Source organism: Dryas octopetala, chromosome 8, assembly GCF_963921425.1.
Source record: "Dryas octopetala chromosome 8, drDryOcto1.1, whole genome shotgun sequence".
Lineage (NCBI taxonomy): Eukaryota > Viridiplantae > Streptophyta > Magnoliopsida > Rosales > Rosaceae > Dryas > Dryas octopetala.
Genome location: NC_141373.1, coordinates 19,729,659 through 19,748,563, shown reverse-complemented (window position 1 = coordinate 19,748,563; position 18,905 = coordinate 19,729,659). Strand labels below are relative to the sequence as shown.

The 18,905-nt window shown below is 36.6% G+C and overlaps 4 protein-coding genes and 1 pseudogene across 4 annotated transcripts; 1 reads left to right on the top strand and 4 right to left on the bottom strand.

Moving 5' to 3' along the window:
• Nucleotides 1-1,275, top strand: FTM1 (Plant stearoyl-acyl-carrier-protein desaturase family protein). Its single transcript, XM_086255740.1, has 2 exons — nucleotides 1-630; nucleotides 700-1,275. The coding sequence occupies exons 1-2, from the start codon at nucleotides 1-3 to the stop codon at nucleotides 1,273-1,275; spliced, it is 1,206 nt and encodes a 401-aa protein (XP_086111866.1).
• A 1,344-nt stretch (nucleotides 1,276-2,619) lies between these two features.
• Nucleotides 2,620-3,378, bottom strand: LOC147277853 (uncharacterized). The gene has a single exon (XM_086255286.1). The coding sequence runs from the start codon at nucleotides 3,267-3,269 to the stop codon at nucleotides 2,685-2,687; it is 585 nt and encodes a 194-aa protein (XP_086111412.1). The 5' UTR covers nucleotides 3,270-3,378; the 3' UTR covers nucleotides 2,620-2,684.
• A 9,042-nt stretch (nucleotides 3,379-12,420) lies between these two features.
• On the bottom strand, nucleotides 12,421-12,936 carry LOC147277852 (secreted RxLR effector protein 161 pseudogene; annotated as a pseudogene).
• Nucleotides 12,937-15,105: 2,169 nt separating this feature from the next.
• Nucleotides 15,106-16,495, bottom strand: LOC147277851 (uncharacterized). Its single transcript, XM_086255739.1, has 2 exons — nucleotides 15,702-16,495; nucleotides 15,106-15,604 (listed from the first exon to the last, which is right to left on the bottom strand). Exons 1-2 carry the CDS (start codon nucleotides 16,493-16,495, stop codon nucleotides 15,106-15,108), a joined length of 1,293 nt encoding a protein of 430 aa, XP_086111865.1.
• Nucleotides 16,496-17,239: 744 nt separating this feature from the next.
• On the bottom strand, nucleotides 17,240-18,343 carry LOC147277850 (uncharacterized). Its single transcript, XM_086255323.1, has one exon. It carries the CDS (start codon nucleotides 18,341-18,343, stop codon nucleotides 17,324-17,326), a length of 1,020 nt encoding a protein of 339 aa, XP_086111449.1. The 3' UTR covers nucleotides 17,240-17,323.
• Between the last annotated feature and the right edge of the window lie 562 nt (nucleotides 18,344-18,905).

The following is an 18,905-nucleotide window of genomic DNA, read 5'->3' as shown; positions in this document are numbered from 1 at the left end:
ATGCAAGCCTCACACTACCTGGACACCAAAACTCTTGCATGGGCTTCACGTGGCCACACCCCAACCTCCCACCGCCTCAGTCCACCAAAGCCCACTACTAGATTCCAGCCTCCGCTGCCGACACTCCGAGTCTCCGCCATGGCCGTTTCTCCACTGCCACCTCGAACCCGCCAAAAGACCCACTCATTACCACCCGAAAAAGTAGACCTCTTCAAGTCATTAGAGGGCTGGGCCTCCGAATCCATCCTCCCGCTTCTCAAGCCCGTGGCCCAATGCTGGCAGCCCAGCACGTTCCTGCCCGACCCAACGCTTCCCAGAGAGGAGTTCTTGGACCAGGTGCGGGCACTACGTGACCGCACCAACGGGCTCTCCGACGAGTACTTTGTGGTGCTAGTCGGGGATATGATCACTGAGGACGCACTACCCACTTACCAAAGCATGATAAATGGGCTGGACGGAGTGAGGGACGAGACTGGAGCTAGTCAGAGCCCATGGGCCCAATGGACTAGGGCCTGGACTGCTGAGGAGAACCGCCACGGGGATCTGCTCCGAACTTATCTCTACTTGTCGGGTCGGGTCGATATGAATATGGTCGAGAAGACTATCCAGTACCTTATTGGAGCTGGCATGGTAAGTCCATATTATTCTTTACATTATTACCTAAAAGCACTTTTTTGAAATAATCGCTTTTGATTTCAGGAGCCGGGAACAGAGAACAACCCGTACTTGGGGTTCGTGTACACGTCGTTTCAGGAGCGAGCGACGTTCGTATCGCACGGCAACACGGCACGGATGGCGAAGGAGAGCGGGGATCCGGTGCTGGCGCGCATATGCGGGACCATTGCGTCCGACGAGAGGCGCCACGAGATCGCCTACGCAAACATCGTGGAGAAGCTTCTGGAAGTGGACCCCACGGGCGCGATGGAGGCGATCGCGGACATGATGCGGAAGAAGATCACGATGCCGGCGCACCTTATGTACGATGGGGAGGACCCCAGGCTGTTCGAGCACTTTGCAGCGGTGGCGCAGCGGCTCGGGGTGTACACGGCGGACGATTACGCGGATATTTTGGAGTTTTTGATCGGACGGTGGGGATTGGAGAAGGTGGAGGGGTTGAGGGGCGAGGGGAAGCGCGCACAGGAGTTCGTGTGTGGGTTGCCGCCGAGGATTAGGAAGCTGCAGGAGCGAGCCGATGAGCGAGCGCGTAAGATGGAGCCGCAAGGGGTGAAGTTTAGCTGGATCTTCAATAAGGAGGTGGCGTTGTTTAATAATTAGTGAGTGGTTAGAAAGAGCTAGAATGGGAATGTAATTAGGAGCTTAGTTTAAGAATTTTGGTGGTCCAAAAATCTTTGTTTCATTTTTGTTTTGTTTTGTTTATGATATGTTTATAATAATATGTAATATTAATAATAATAATAATAATTAAACTAATGTTTTATTTTATTAATTAGGGTGAATTACACAAATGTTCCTCAACTTTAAACTACATTTGGAAAAGAAGAGTGAGAAAGGTGAAAAGAGAAAGGTAGGAGGAGCATTTCCCATAATGTTTTTTAAATGCAATCCAAACCGATCATTGCCCATATTGGTGGTGATTGATTGATAAGTCTGAGTTGCATTTAAAAAAAGGGTTAAATATAAAAATAGTTTATGATTTTACAGTAAATTTCAATTTAGATCACTAATTATAAAAAGTATCAATTTGATTCACGAATTTTTAAATTGTATCAAAGCAGTACAAATATTAACTTTCATAAAAAAATTTAACAAAAACTATTCATGTGTATAGCAAGTGACCACATTTTTAGGGACATTTTAGTTTGTTCATCACATTTTTATGCGACCGGCCAATTCCATCACTATCTATGTTCATCACCCTAATGTTTGCACTGCTTTGGTACAACTTGAAAAATTCGTGGACCAAATTAATATTTTTTAGAGTTAATAGACCAAATTGAGAATTAGTGTAAAGTTCGTGGATCATTTTTGTATTTAACCCTTTAAAAAAATAGCGAGTCTTCAAACGATAATTTCTAGGAATGAAAATAGATAGTAAAGGCAAAATATAGCATCGGAGCATTTCCAATTGGCCGGCCAAAGTCCTTTTTTGCTCATCACAAAAAGGTAGTGATAATATTTTTGTTCATCACAAAAAGGTGGTAGTGAGTATTACCATCATAGTGGATGAGTGATACTTGTTACAAAAAGGTGGTCATGTGACACGTGTTACCCATCTAACATGGTGATAATAAATCCCTCCAATTGTAATGTACGTGTTCTTTTGTGTACCGGTATCCCAAGTAGAACCTTCTTACTCAAAAGATTTTACTAATTAATACTATTTGGAGGGCCAAATGGTGTTCCGAATATATATATATATATAGTATATATTGCCATATTGGTAACATTTTTAATAAAAGACCTTTATCATATATAAGGTCTAGCGTTGAATTTGGAAGTAAAATACTCATTGAGCTACAACTCCTTACAAACAAGACTTCATTTATAGATCTTATTAGAGAATAATTATATATAAAATAGACATATATATATATATAGGTCACTTTTCAGTGAGTTCGATCTTTTATTAAAACACGGAATTAATCACGAGTCAAATGTGCATGCATGTATAAGACTATATATATATATATATATATATATTATTAACCCTTATGGTGATCTGATCATGAACTCGTAGAAGGCGCTTGCAAATTACCTTTACCAAATCTCTCCTTATTCTTCCTTATCGCCTCATCTATATGAGCATCATCCTCAACTGTTAACACCACAGCTTTTTCTCCATGGGGACCTTCAACATTAATGTTTTCCTTCACCTTCCTATGTTCATCAACATGAATAATCTCACTTTCTTGGTCAAGATTCGAACTCTTAGAAAGAGGGCTTGGAATATTATTACTCTCTACACCTTTAGCTGCATGCAAACCTCCATGACCAAACCTCTCAGTCGTAGTATTCTTCCCTATATCCTCGTCTACATGGACATCATCTTCAACTGATAGTGTCACAGCCTGTGGTCCATGAGGACCTTCTACAATGGCCTCCTTGATCTTCTTGTGTTCGTCCATGTGAATAATGTCGGTTTCTTGTACAGCAGTCTTCTTATTCTTTCTCTTCTTAAGGAAACAAAAGAGAGCAACTGCAAGAAATGCAAGGAGGAAAACAGAACCAAATGAGATGAACACAACGACTATGACAGTGGGATTATTGTCTGAGGATGGCGGCAGTGGTGGGGGTACATGCGGAGGCATCGGCCTAAATGGTTGATGTGGTGGTGGTGGTGGGGTTGGTGGAAAGAAATTTGGGAATTTGAAATAATTTGGAGATTGTACGTAAAGGTTTTTAATGTGGTATAGAGATGAAAACTTGATTGTTGTGAAGAAAATGGTGGATATGAATGCGTATTTGTAGTAGGCGTCTATGCTAAATTAAGAAGTTGCTTAAATTTAGTGTCTAGCTTGACTCTCATTCTAAGATTTGGGAAGGGTTGTTTGCATTGGAAAATACTTCTCAGAGAGTCAGAGTTTCTTATTTTTCTTCCAAGGCTTATTTTAATTAATTCCTTCAACAAGGTAGATGAATGAATTTCTCAGCTTGATGGGTATAATATTATATAGGGAAAAGATTTTGTGCCCTATTAGGGCACAAGGGCTATGTGCCCAAATTGATGTGGCAAATACACATCACTATTTATTTTTCACATTAAAATCACATTGTTGTAAAAAGACTATTTTTTTCAACTCAATTTTAATTCAAATTAATTAATAAAGATCAAATATGTATTGTTTATCTTCTTTAGCCCTAATTTCTGAATCAGGAGATTAAAACTGATGCCACAACACAGTTTGCTGACTACCTTGAGGGAAATCTAGCTGCTCAACTCCACTATCCTTGAAACCAAGGCTAGAGGACTACAATGTAAAGCAACTATAAAATTATGTCTACAAAAATTCTAGAATAACAAAAAAATCCTCTTTTATGTTGAGCACTAAAAATCCTCAATCATGATATATCACACCTTTTTGCTATTATAACCCACATAAGATCTACAGATTGAAGAGATCTTTTGTATTTTATTTTCATGTGATTGATCAAAAAAGTTTAATCAAGTTCAAGAAACTCTTGAGCTCAAGAACAGAACATGCAATATGCCCATGGCATATTTGTATTGTTTCCTTAATCAAATTCAAAAGCAACACATATTGGATGTATGGCCTAAATGCTAATTAGTTATTGAATTTTAAGAAATAAATAAACAAAAGGACAAGGAATATTTTATGTATCCACATATGTTATAAGTATATGTGTGATATACTGAGCAGTACATAAAATGTCTATGAAAAATAAGGAAAGGAGAAAGTATTCTAAAGAATATTAGAATCAAGAGATCTTTACCTTGTAGTTCTTATTTTCTAAAGATGTTTCTAATTAACGGATCACATATTTGACACATGTGATTCTATATCAGCACTTGTTATATTAGCATTTTAAGGGTGGATGATCGATTGTGGATCAAGACGAAAGTCAATCAAAATTCATCCTTATGGGTTTTCCCTTTGCCAGTTGAATAAATTGGAGCATTTAATCCAAAATCAATTAGAAATTGGTGGAAAGACTCAAGTCTTTATATTCTATTATGCAAGCTAGCTTTATTTTCCCAATGCGAGATTCTACTCACAACACATTCCCTCACATATAGTGTGATCGACTTAAACAAAACACATGGACAACTATTTGGTTGACGTGAGAGCACATGTGATCGCTGTCTGATCTAACACATGGATATCATGCGCTCTAACATCCAACTCAAAACCAATTTGCAATGATTGGAGAGACCCAAAACCTTAAAAAAATTTGAGCAAATTACACGTAAGTACCTCAATTATATCACCATTTTTAAGTTAGTACCTCAACTTTAAAAAGTTGCACAAATATACCTCAAATTTCATTATGTGTCAATTTCATATCTTTATTATATTTTCCATTAAGAATATTGTTATCTGCCGACGTGATAGAGACATACCCCACTACTAAGCTTTGATGTGGCTTTTAAAAATAGCCACCTTGATAAAAATAATAAAAAACTAATAAAACCATTAAAAATAAATAAAATACAAAATAAAATAATTAAAAAAATAAAAGAATTAAAGCCCAACAGCACCCCCCCCCCCCCCCCACCCCACAACGGACCCCACCCCTCTTCTTCCTTTCTTCTTCTTCCATTCTTCTTCTTCCTTTCTGCAACACACCCCCACCCAACGAACATCCCTTTTCCATTCTTCTGAACTGCCCCATCATCTGCATTCTCCACCCACCAAACCTTTGAACATAAAATTCAAAAATAAAATAAAACAAGATTAAATAAGATAATAAAAATTCAAAATATCAACACTTTAGGAGTATAGGAGACCAAGGCCCATTGGGGCTTCTTCTCAGAGTAGTCGACGCATTCAAAGCCTGCTATAAAAACTACAGTACCAAAAGTTTCGAACAACTTTACTCTCTAGGTGAGAATCGGCCATGGCTGAGCAAGAGAGCTTCGAAGCTCTCCAAGTAGAAAAACAAAAGGATTAAGAGTAAGCTGCTATACACTATGAAAACCAGTACCAAGATTGTTTCCTGGCTATAAAATGTTCAGCTTGAACGTAGATCTTGTTCTCTGGCTGCGATTGGAGGTCCTGGAACTGCCGCGATGCGCCATTTTTTGTCCGATCTGGATCGGATTGTGCAAAATTTGATGAGAAATTTGAGATGAGAGAGAGAAAAATTGATCGGACCGGCAGGAGATATCACCAGAAAAAGAAGACCCACCGGTGAGGATGGGGAGGGAGGAGGCGTTGCTGGGGTTTGGAGTTTGCGGGGGTAAGGGAATCTGGGTTTTTGGTTTTGGTTTTTTTTTTCTAAATTATTTTATTATTTTTTACCCTATTTCATTTCTAAACGTTTTTTAATTTTATTTTTGCCCATGTGGATTTTAAAGCCATGTCAACATTTAGTCATGGGGTCCATGTGTGCTACGTCGACACATAACGGCATTCTTGACAAAAAATATAACAGAGTTATAAAATTGACACAGAATGAAAGTTAAGATATATTTGTGCAACTTTTTAAAGTTGAAGTATTAACTTAAAAATTATGGTATAATTGAAGTACTTACGTGTAATTTGCTCAAACTTTTTTATTTAACAGCAATTCACAAGTTAGTCCATTTTATAGGTTATCTATGGAGTATAACCTTAATAGTATATAAAAATTGATTGAGGTTTAAAAATATTGTCCAGTTGCCACGTTGGCATTTTCTATATATAGGATTGAAATCATAAAATTAGGATAATAATTAGGATAAAATTTAAATCATAAAATTAGGATAAATCATAAAATATATGGGATTTAAATCTATAGAAAATTATGATTAAATACCAAATTCCAATAATTTTCTGGTATAGCATGAAAATTATATAATATTTCAATTGAACTACCAAATTTAAATATAATTTTTTAAATTAGGTCACAAATATGTTGGCCCCTTTGATTTGGGCCTTTTCCATTTGACATTTTTATCCTTTGGCCCACATATGATGAGTGTTAGTTAAAATTTATAAGGTTTTGACAAAATTGTCCTTTGAGGCTTTTATATTATCTTGAAAATTTGCTAATGTAGTCTCAACTTCACATTTAGTTGTGATTGTTCGATACTCACAACTTCAAATTTAGTTGTGACTGAACGACAGTCACATCTAAATTATAAGACAGTCAAGTTAAGTTGTGACTTAATTGAACTTTTTTTAGAGAAATTATACTACAATATAGTATAAATAGATGTCAGAATAATACTTTTACTCAAACTAATATATAGTATAGTGGTGTGAGTTGTCTCTTTCAATTTACCAAGACAGTCACAGTTAAGTTGTAACTTGATTGATTTTTTTTTTTTTAATACAATATAGTACAAATTAATGTAATATTTGTGATGTAATATTTTTTTTATTTTTTTATTGTAGTGGCATGTGATGTAATATTTATAAATTCTAATACCTTTTACTTTATTAATTTGTTTGACTTTTCAACTAATACCTAATCTAAAATGCTATTTAATTTTGGTACATAAACTAAAAAGTTATTGAAATTTAGTAGTTAAAATCAATGGACCTTTAAATCTATGTGTTATCCTAAAATTGATAACATTTAAATCCCACAATTTAAATAATAAAATTAGGATAATATTACCCTAAAATTGTTTATTGTAGAAATCTCATAGAATATGAAATTTATTCACCTGAAAAAATTAAAATAAATACATCAGCCCACAAAATTTGAAAAATAAATTAAATGGCTAGGGCAAAAAGTATAGGTTGGTATATACATTTCAATTGTATCAATATATGGGTGGTACATTCCAAATTAATATACAATTTAAACCTGAAACACATATCCTTAACCCTAAACATATACCTAGTTTGTCGCTTATAAGTATGAATTGGTACATTTTGATTATACCAATACATATTTTGGTACATTTGAATTGTACTTGTATGTAGGTTGGCATATTTCAAACGTATGAATATGTGGGTTGATACATTTCAATTTTACCAATACGTCGGTTAGTACATTTGACGATACAACCAAGAGCAGCTGAGCGCTTTGGCACTATTTCCTCCGCTCAATTTTTACCCTATTATCCAATGAACACTCCCACACAGTACTCCTAGGGTATAGAAGTTAAAACTAACAAAAAGTTGATAAATTAGGTGTTGAGCGCTCGAAGAACCAAATTTGTGACCTAGCACATTATTCTTTGTCTTCTAGTGCTCGGCACCTAGTTGTCGGCTTTATTTTAGGTTCTACAAGCCATATTCTACACCCTACAAGGTATAGGGTGAACCCATCGAAGAAAGAGGTCAAAAATGGGTGGAGGAATCTGAAACCCAAAATCCTAAAACCCTAAGGGCCTATTTGGTTCGCAGAATTAATTTCTTGGGAAATCATTTCCTATGCATTGTCTTGGGGGAATGGAATGTAAGATTTTTATTCCTGTGTTTGGTAATGCTTGGAAAGTAAAAGTCGCAGCCCCCACCGGCCAACAGAGAGAGAGAGAGAGAGAGAGAGAGAGAGATGTGGGTCATCAACAAGGGGGTCGCCGCGGACGCCGACAGTGAGGTGAGGTGAGGTGAGGTAGGGTAAGGGTGGGGAGGAAGGCTCAGGATGGGGAGGGAGGTTCTGATCCTCCCCTTTTTTATTTTTTATTTTTGTTCCTATTAGTTTGTTTTTCATTTGTTTTCCTTTTATTAGTTTGTTTTTGTATATTTTTTTCTTCTTTTATTTTTATTTATTTATTTATTTCTTCTTTTAGTTTTTTATTTATTTTTTCTTATTTTAGTTTTATTTTTTTATTTTATAACTATTTTAGTATTGAGAAATGTCAATTTCAACCTTAAAAATTGATCACGTGCATGACATATGATCAATTTTTAACGAAATGACCTAATTTGACGCTTAAGCAAAGTAGTAGGGCTAACATATGACTTTTGAAATAGAAGTCATGATCTGGCTCCGACACCTAAGTCGGAGTCCATTTGCTCAAATTTTCCCTATTATCTTTTAAAAAATGGATAATATCTTCAATAATTTTTAAAATTAAAAACAAAAAAACTGAAAATGTCATAAACGGATATGATTTCTAATTATTTTTTAGCTTAATTCATAACAATTATCTTTATTTTAGAAGATAATATGAGCCAAAATTCAAAATATAACTTAAGGGTTAATATAGGTCTTACATAATTTTTTTTTGAATAAATTATTGTTGATGTGTCATGGGTTATTGGAAAAAAAAAATGAATTTGAGTAAACATCTAAACAACTATATATATATATATATATATGATTTTAGTTGGAATGACAATAAAAAATTGGACTGCGTCTAATTTTTATTTTTTATTTTTTATGATAGGCTTTATTTATATAAGGGCAATGCTAGAGTGCCTAATGACATGTCAATTCAAATATTTGACATATCATAATTTATCTGCCACATCATTTTTGTAAAAAGACCATTTCAACATTTTTCAAAATCTTTAAAAACATTCTTTAAAGTTATGTAATAATAATAATAATAATAACACTCTTTGGCCTCGTTTGTTTCACAGGACTGTCTTGGCTTGGACTAGCTATAGGGACTGGCATGGACTAGCTTGACATGGATTAAGCTAGCTAAGAATTGCCTTTATGTTTGGTGCAGTGCAGGACTAACAACCTGGATAATGAAAATAGTCTTGTCCTATGTTTAGTGCAGTGCAGGACTAACAAGTTGGAAAATTAATTTTTGAAACAAAATCATAAATCCCCATATTTATTTATTTAGAATAAAAAGATTAAAAATGACATTTTTATAAGAATAGATAGAGGCAAGTATTATTCTTATTCAAATTTTGTATGATCATCAGCTTGCCCCAGCCAATTAATTTGAAATATCCAAGTCAATCACTTTGGTCTGAGTGAGAAAATTCAACAATACAACTTAGTTGATCTTGCGATTCCAGTACTATTTACCTGAATCTTTTGGCAGAGTTGTTGACAATGTGGACATTTGGATTCAATATGCAGGGTCCTTTGCTGGTCTAGGATTTCTCTCACTGCACTTGTCAGGAAAAATACAAGTATTTGACCGCAAAGGCCATGTCGCAAAACTATGCATTGTTTTTCTTCCTCTACTATTTGCATCACTTGTTGGGGTTTCTCGAGTGGATGACTATTGGCACCATTGGTAAGATGGGTTGGGTTGCTGTAGAAGATGAAATAGCCAAACACCCATATTATCAATGTCAAGAAAACCCAAAAAATATAGAACATACACTCAGAGAAAGAAAACACAGAACACAGAAAACACCCAGAAGATTACCAGTCGCTTCTGCCCAGTTCTTCTTGCCAGTCGCCGCTGCCCAATTCTTCTCGCCAGTCGCTGCTGCCTAGTTCTTCTCGTCGGTCGCCGCTGCTCACTCTTTCTCACTCTCTCTTTGTCGTTCAGTTTGTTCTCTTCAGATATGAAACTGATGCTTCATCGTGTTCTATTTTTTAAGTTTGGTCTTAGGTAGACCCAGCTAAAGAGGTTCTTAGCTAACCCTCCACATTTTCATGAGTTTCACTAAGCCCATCTAAGAAGGCTCATTTAAGTTAGAGGGGATTTACTAAGCCCCATTTTTTTTAATCCTAAGCTCACCAAACATGGGCTTAAAGTCTTAACTAAGTTAGTCGCTGTTAAGAAGGTGAAACAAACATGACCTTTCTTCCTGCAAATCATTCCATAGCCATTATTCCAAATTTAATATAGTTTTTTGACATTTGACAATAATCTTCTTTTTTAGAAAAAAAAAGTCATTAAAACTTTTTAAAGTTCTCTTCAACTCTTAAATTTTTGTATTTCTTAAGTTCTTAATTTACATCCACTTTTTTATTAAATTATTTAAGTTTCAATCATGATCATTCCCATCAGGCAAGCACACATTAACCTTTATTTCCCAGCCACCGCCCCATCAATCTTCCCATAAACTCACAAAAGTTCTGTTCTTGAGCTCAAGATGGAGTTTCTTGAACTTGATTAAACTTTTTGAGGAATGCTAATCATTTTAAAAAGTGCCACATGGTTTTGTATTTCAAGAAATTTCAGATTTTTTATTTTATTGTTAATTCCCTTGTTGCCCCTCAGTTTTAATGGTAAAACTACACGATCTACCATCTTCTCTCTCCACCTGACGCCACTCTCTTTGCTCTTTTTTTTTTTTTTTTTTTTTTTTTTTTTTTTTTTTTTTTTTTTTTTTCTCTTTGACGCACAGGCCACCATCCACCACCATCACCATCAGACTTACCATGTTTGTAAAACTTGTAAAATAAATAATAAAATTGATTGCACAATAATACAAATTGTGCAAGGAAGACAATTTCACTGCAATTAAATAAGTTTTTGTGATTTTGGTTTTTTCCTATTATCAATTCTAAACCCAGAACAGATATTATTTATGCATTCTAAATTCTAATTACAAGTTTGAGTTTCACCAAAAAAAAAATTACAAGTTTGAGTGATAATTTGCACCCTCCAAGTATCTAATTAGAACCTGGCCACCATGAATTAAAGCTTGCATATCCCAAATTGAGCTTGGACACCATGGTCCATGGGAGTCAAGAAAATGACAATTGTCCTGCACCAAAAGGAGCTGTCTTTTGATTTTTCCGGCAAAGGGGCAAACATTTGAAAAAAAAAAAAAACAGAGAAAGTAAAGAGGGTGTGTCAGGTTAGAGAGAAGAAAATAAAACGAGGGGCAAAAAAGGGAATCAACAATAAAAGAAAAAATCTGAAATTTCTTAGTACTCAACATAAAAGAGAATTTTTATGTTGAGTACTAAGAAATTTAGTGCTCATTTTCTAGAATTCTTGGCCAAAAAAAAAAAAAACATAAAAGAGGATTTTTAGTGCTCATTTTCTAGAATTATTGTAGACATAATTTTATAGTTGCTTTACTTCGTAGTCCTCTAGCCTTGGTTTCAAGGGTAGTGGAGTTGAGCAGCTAGATTTCCCTCAAGGTAGTCAGCAAACTGTGTTGTGGCATCAGTTTTAATCTCATGATTCAGAAATTAGGGCTAAAGAAGATAAACAATACATATTTGATTTTTATTAATTAATTTGAATTAAAATTAAGTTGGATAAAATAGTCTTTTTATAAAAATGATAATTTTAATGTGAAAAATAAATAGTGATGTGCATTTGCCACATCAGATTAGGGCACATAGGTCTTGTGCCCTAATAGGGCACAAAATCTTTTCCCTTTATACCATTTGGGGTTCAACTATCAACACTTCTACCACCAATCGGGTGTTGATGGCATTCGTGAAGTTGATTGAAATGAAATCGGCTTGAATGAATTCCGGGATCTATAACGTTTGCACACCCAGCAAACGGGAGGCAAATATTGTTGAATTATAGTAGAAATTAGCAGAAAAATAAAGAAGGAAAGGGAATGTAGACAAAACTCTCTCGAAGCACGCGTAGTGCTATGTATCTATTCATTCACATATATTCTGATAATTACAAGCAATGATATATAAGGTTTTTCTCTTTTTGCTGTTGTGACAGAAAAGCAAAAGGGAGAGACTATGTCCTCAACCCAGCCACAAAGACAAGACCCTATAAGAAATTGACACCTGTCCAAAATGACAGCTAACAAGACTAACACCTTTCTTTTATTTAAAACTGATTAACTCCTTATAACTACTTAATTAAGCTATCAGTTAAGAACCTTAATTCCAACACTCCCTTCTAAGGTCTTAACTAATTTAACTCCAAGCTTGCTCCTTAAGTAACAAAATCTGTCCTTGGCCAATGGCTTAGTGAAAATATCAGCCACCTGCTCTTCACTTTTGTAGTACAATAGATCTATCACACCATCTTGGACTGCGTCTCGAATGAACTGGAATTTCTTGTTTATGTTTTGACCTTTGATGAAATACAGGATTTTTAGACATTGCAATGGCAGAGGTATTATCACACCATAGTGCAGTAGGTTCTAACTGCTCTTCACCAAAGTCATGGAGCACAAATCTAAGCCAAACTGCTTGTGTGGTTGCTTCCGCAGTACTCATGTACTCTGCCTCTGCAGTAGATAGAGCAACGCTTTGTTGCTTTACTGAAGCCCATGAAAATGCACCATTCCCAAAAGAAAAAGCATAACCTGATGTGGATTTCATATCATCTTCATCGCCACTCCAATCACTATCACAAAAGCCAATTAAAAGAGCTAAGTCTCCCTTCTTATATTGGATTCCATAGTCTAGTGTGCCTTTGACATATATGAGAACTCTCTTGGCTGCTCCATAGTGCTTGGCTGGAGGGCAGTGCATAAACCTTGCTAAGAGGCTGGCAGTAAACATGATATCTGGTCTTGTAGCTGTCAGATAAAGCAGACTCCCACAATTTTTCTACATTGTTCTTCATCTGCAGGTGTGCACTCATCATCCCTCCTTAATTTTTCAGTTGTTGCAAGAGGAATTGACACCTCTTTGCAGTCCTTTAGACCAAACTTTTCAAGCAGGTTGAGAGCATATTTCTTCTGGTGTATAAAGATACTCCCTTCATTTTGAATAACTCCCATTCCTAGAAAATGGTGTAGCAGCCCGAGATCTGTCATCTCATATTTTTCCATCATGGCATCTTTAAATTCTTCCATCATTTTACCATTACTTCCAGTGTACACGATGTCATCTACATAGATAGACACAATTAAGGTTCATTTGTTTTCCTCCGATTTCACATACAGTGTTGCTTCACTTGGATTTCTCTTGAAACCACATTGTTGTAGATATGCATCAATGTTACTGTTCCAGGCTCTTGGAGCTTGTTTAAGCCCATAAAGTGCCTTCCTTAGTCTGTAGACTTTGTGTTCCTCATCTTTAACCACAAAGCTATCCAACTGGTCTACATAGAATTTTTCCTCAAGAACACCATTTAGGAAAGCTGACTTGACATCCAATTGATACAATTTCCAACCTTTATGAGCTGCTAAGGCAATCAAGGTCCAGATAGTATCTAATCTAGCAACCGGAGCAAATGTTTCATTAAAGTCTACTCCAGGCTTCTGTGTGTAACCTTTAGCTACAAGCCTTGCTTTATGTTTCTGGATAGTTCCATCCAGATTTAGCTTAGTCTTATATATCCATTTAACTCCCACAATTGGTTTGTCATCAGGCCTTTTCACCAATTCCCAGGTTTGGTTCTTCTCTATCATTGCAATTTCCTCCTCCATGGCCTTTTTCCAAGCTATGTCTTTTACTGCTTCAGCATACCCTTCAGGTTCAATCATGCTTACTCGACATTGAGCAAACACTTCATTGAGATCCTTCCATTTCTTTGGTGTAGAATCATAAGTTTTTGACAAATCTATTCCACTTTCAAACACATCAGTTTTAGGGGCTGATCTTTGGTTCTTACTTCCAACAGAAAAGGTAGTGATTTGTGAACTCGAGCCAACATCTTGAGTATTATCATGTCTTGGAGATGACTGCACATGAGTAGATGATATGCACAAATTTTCATCTTCACTTGCTTCATTTCTTTTGTCCCATAGAACTGTCACATATGAGGTCTCATTTGTTTCCCAATTCCATAGAGCATCCTCATCAAAAACAACACTCCTTGAGACAATTATTTTCTTACTTTTCAAATCGTAAACTCTATAACCTTTTTCTCTAGTGCCATAGCCAACAAATATCCCCTTTTGTACTGTTTCCTCTAGTTTCTGTCTGAGCTGAGATGGAACATGGGTGAAGCACACAGAACCAAATACTTTCAGATGCTTCACACCAGGTTTCCTTCCACTAAAAGCCTCAAAAGGTGTCATGTTCTCAAGTGCACGAGTAGGGCACCTGTTTAGAATATATACAGCAATATTTACTGCTTCTCCCCAAAAAGTGAAAGGCAGCTTCTTCTCGTGAAGCATTGTTCTGACCATTTCCACCACGGTTCGATTTTTCCTCTCAGCAACTCCATTTTGCTATGGTGAGTAAGCAACTGTTAGCTGTTTTTCAATTCCAGCTGCTTCAAAAAATTTCTCAAACTCCTGTGAAGTATATTCTCCACCCATGTCACTCCTTAGCTTCTTTATTTTAAAGCCACATTGCAGTTCAACCATGGCTTTGAATTTCATAAACACTGAGAGCACACTTGACTTCAACCTTAAAAAATAAATCCAACACATCCTGGTCTTATCATCAATGAAAGTCAAAAAATATTTGTTACCTCCGTGAGTCTCCACCATTGGTCCACACACATCTGTATGAATCAATTCAAGGGGGTCATTCGCTCTTTTCACCTTTTCTTTATCAAACACCTCTCTGTGAGTTTTCCCAATAGCACATCCCTCACAAATGTGATCTTTATCTGTGAGTCTAGGTAGTCCATAAACCATGTCTCTATCCTCTAGCATCCTTAGGCTTTCAAAATTTAAATGTCCAAGTCTCTTATGCCACTTCGAGGTTGAGTCAACAACAGTCACCTTATTTGCCATTATTGGACAAATGCTTTCAAATGTAAGAGGAAATCATCTATTCCCCTTCATTTGGATAGTTGCAACTGGTACTTGCATATTTTTGTCTCCATAAATATAGGCCATAAATCCTCCAAATACTAGCCAGTATCCATGCTCGATCATTTGTCCCACGCTTAGTAAAATTTTCATCAAGGCCAGGAACAATCATAACCTCAGGTATGAATCTAGTTCCACCCTTTGTCTCTACAACTAGTGTCCCTTTGCCAACTGATTCAACCAAGTCACCAGTTCCCATCTTAACTTTGCATTTGACAGTGCGATCAATGTTAATCAACAAGGATTCACAACTAGTCATGTGGTTACTACAACCACTATCCAGATACCACGCATTTCCATCTCCCTGCACAGAAGCTTTGTGGCATGCATAAAACATGGTGGCGTTATCTTGTACCTGGTTTGCATAGTTAATTAGCTTGTTGACCCTTCCTGCTAGGTTGATGACACTATTTTGCCATATGACCAAACTTCTCACAATTGTAGCATTTGACCTTACCCTTATACCAACAATCACCAAAATGAGTCTTGTCACACACTTTACATTTTGGTTTTCCACCATCATTGGAAGTGCCCTGTTTTGTATTTGTTTGATACCTGCTTTCCCATTTCTTTGGCTTTCCTTTCCATCCCTTGTAATTCTTCTTTCCACCTTCTTGACCATATGACCTGTGATTATCATTCTGGCCCTTTGAGGAAATGCCCATACTAGCAAATGCTTGTTCTGAAGTTCCAGAATCATCATCATCTCTATTTATTCGTAATTCATAGCTCTTAAGGGACCCAACCACTTCATGTACATAAATAATATTCAGATCAGAAGTTCTTTCAATCACAACACACATCGGATCATATTTCTTGGTGAGACTAATTAGTACCTTATGTACCATTCGTTGGTTAGCCAAAGTTTCTCCATATTTTCCCATCTGGTTTGTTAGCTCAAAAAATCTACTGAAATAATCAGAGAGTGACTCATTTACCTTCATCTTCATATACTCAAATTCACGTTGTAGTCCTTGAAGTTTCACAAATCTGGCCTGCTCATCTCCATGGTATTCCTCCCTGAGTAAGTCCCAAGCCCCTTTTGCTGTTTCTTGATTCACAATACGAGGAAAAATTTCCTTTGAAACTGCCCCCTGGATAATTCCCAGTGCCTTGGCATCTTTCATAAGCTGCTCCTCCAGGTAAGCATCATCCTCTTCATCATCAACACTCCCTGGATCTCCTTCTTTCTTTCCCTTCTTCTTCTTGGACTCTGGAATTACAATACATCTGTCAACAAGTTTCCAAATCCCAAGAGATTTGAAAATTGTGATCATCCTGACTTTCCAAAACTCAAATTCAGTACCATCAAAGATGGGAGCTCGTAGCTCACCACCAGCTCCTGCCATTTCTGAGTTGAGAGTATGCTCTGTTGGATTTCTCTCACCCGTTACACAGTGACAACGCCCAGCTCAAATCAAACCTTGGGCTCTGATACCATGTTGAATTATAGTAGAAATTAGCAGGAAAATAAAGAAGGAAGGGGAATGTAGACAAAACTCTCTCGAAGCACGCGTAGTGCTATGTATATATTCATTCACATATATTCTGATAATTACAAGCAATGATATATAAGGTTTTTCTCTTTTTTCTGTTGTGACAGAAAAGCAAAAGGGAGAGACTGTGTCCTCAACCCAGCCACAAAGACAAGACCCTATAGGAATTGACACCTGTCCAAAATGAAAGCTAACAAGACTAACACCTTTCTTTTATTTAAAACTGATTAACTCCTTATAACTACTTAATTAAGCTATCAGTTAAGAACCTTAATTCCAACAAATATGTGTGGCGGCAGCAGGTGGTGGCTTGTGGCCCTTCATCACGAATCCGGAGCACTGTGGAAAAGATTGGAATAAGGACATGCTCGTGATTTATATATGGTAGTTGGGAAGCCAAGGACAATGGCGGATTCTCGATTCCAATTTCGTTAATTAAATTGCCCAAATTTTTTATTGAAGGGAATTGTTTCAATTTAATTAATTAACTATTTATTGAATGAATAAAAGAAAAATGAGAGGACAAAGGATTTCATTTTGCAGTGCTAATATATAGCTCCATCTCCCCCCATATAATATATAATATACATATATATCACTTAATTTCAGTGAGTACTTTTATTATTGCATGTAAATAATCATGAGCAGAATGTGCATATATATAAGACTATATATGCATGATTAAGTACCCTTGTGCAAAAGATGGTGATGATGATCTGATGAAGTACTCGTAGAAGGCGCATGCAAACCTTTATCATATCTCTCCTCATTCTTCCTTATCACCTCATCTATGTGAACATCATCCTCAATTGTTAACACCACAGCTTTTTCTCCATGGGGACCTTCAACAAGGTTTTCCTTCACCTTCCTATGTCCATCAACATGAATAATCTCACTTTCTTGGTCAATATTCGAACTCTTAGAAAGAGTGCTTGGAATATTATTACTCTCTACACCTTTGGCTGCATGAAAACCTCCATGACCAAACCTCTCAGTCGTAGTATTCTTCCTTATCTCCTCGTCTACATGGACATCATCTTCAACTGATAGTACAACAGCTTGTGGTCCATGGGGACCTTCTACAATGGCCTCCTTGATCGTCCTGTGTTCGTTAACGTGAATAATGTCGGTTTCTTGGACAACAGTCTTCTTCTTTCTCTTCTTAATGAAACAACAGAGAGCAACTGCAAGAAATGCCAGGAAGAAAGCAGAACCAAGTGAGATGAACACAATTACTATGACAGTGGGGTTATTGTCTGGGGACGGCGAGGGTGGTGACGGCGGCGGCGGCGGGAGTACGTGGGGAGGAGGTGGCGGCCTAAATGGTTGGTGTGGTGGCGGTGGGGTTGAGTGACTTGGCGGCTTTGCTGCTGGTGGTGGTGGCGGGGTTGGGTGACTAGACGGCGGCTTTGCTGCCGGAGGTGGTGGTGGCGGAGTTGAGTGACTTGGTGGCTTTGCTCCCGGAGGTGGTGGTGGTGTGGTTGAGTGACTTGGCGGCTTTACTCCCGGAGGTGGTGGTGGTGTGGTTGAGTGACTTGGCGGCTTTGCTCCCGGAGGTGGTGGTGGTGGGGTTGAGTGACTTGGCGGCTTTACTCCCGGAGGTGGTGGTGGTGTGGTTGGGTGACTTGGTTGGTAGGGTATTTGAGGTGGGGATGGTGGAAAGAAATATGGTGGATAGTCGAAATAATTTGAAGAGGCCATATTATCTTATTGTAATGTAGTGTTGATGAAAACTGGATTGTTGTGAAGAAATTGGTGGATTTGAATACCTATTTGTAGTGAACGTTTATGCTAAATTAAGGAGTTAGAATCCAGATATAAAAAATAACTTAAATTTATTGACTTGACTCTCATTCTAAGATTTGGGAAGGTTTGTTTGCATTGGAAAACACTTCTCATAGTTTCTTGTTTTTCTTCTGAAGCTTATTTTAATTAATTCCTTCAACAAGATGAATTAGTTTAGTTTGATGGACATATATTAATTATATATTTTATATATGTTTTATAGTTTCTTGTTTTAGTTCCCTCTATTGCATTTGTACATCATAGTTTTGTGCATTTTCTTTACTTTATATATGCATTTACTTTTGTTCCCTCTATTGAGAGACTTGATAAGCATAAATTTAGTTCCCTCTTAGATGTCAATATTATGATTTAGATCGAGGGAACAAAGAAGCAAGTTAAATTTATGCATGTGCATGAATTTATGATTATTAATTCTTCTTGACTTTTAAGAAATTGAAATTTATAATATATATGCATA

Excerpts from the sequence above, each read along its gene's own strand:
- LOC147277851 (XM_086255739.1), bottom strand. The coding sequence starts at position 16,495 with ATGGCAGGAGCTGGTGGTGAGCTACGAGCTCCCATCTTTGATGGTACT. Across the intron at positions 15,605-15,701 it reads CCAAAGAAATGGGAAAGCAG|GGTAAGGTCAAATGCTACAA; the intron begins GTATCAAACAAA and ends TGTTGGTATAAG.
- LOC147277850 (XM_086255323.1), bottom strand. The coding sequence starts at position 18,343 with ATGGCCTCTTCAAATTATTTCGACTATCCACCATATTTCTTTCCACCA.
- LOC147277853 (XM_086255286.1), bottom strand. The coding sequence starts at position 3,269 with ATGCCTCCGCATGTACCCCCACCACTGCCGCCATCCTCAGACAATAAT.
- FTM1 (XM_086255740.1), top strand. The coding sequence starts at position 1 with ATGCAAGCCTCACACTACCTGGACACCAAAACTCTTGCATGGGCTTCA. Across the intron at positions 631-699 it reads ACCTTATTGGAGCTGGCATG|GAGCCGGGAACAGAGAACAA; the intron begins GTAAGTCCATAT and ends TTTTGATTTCAG.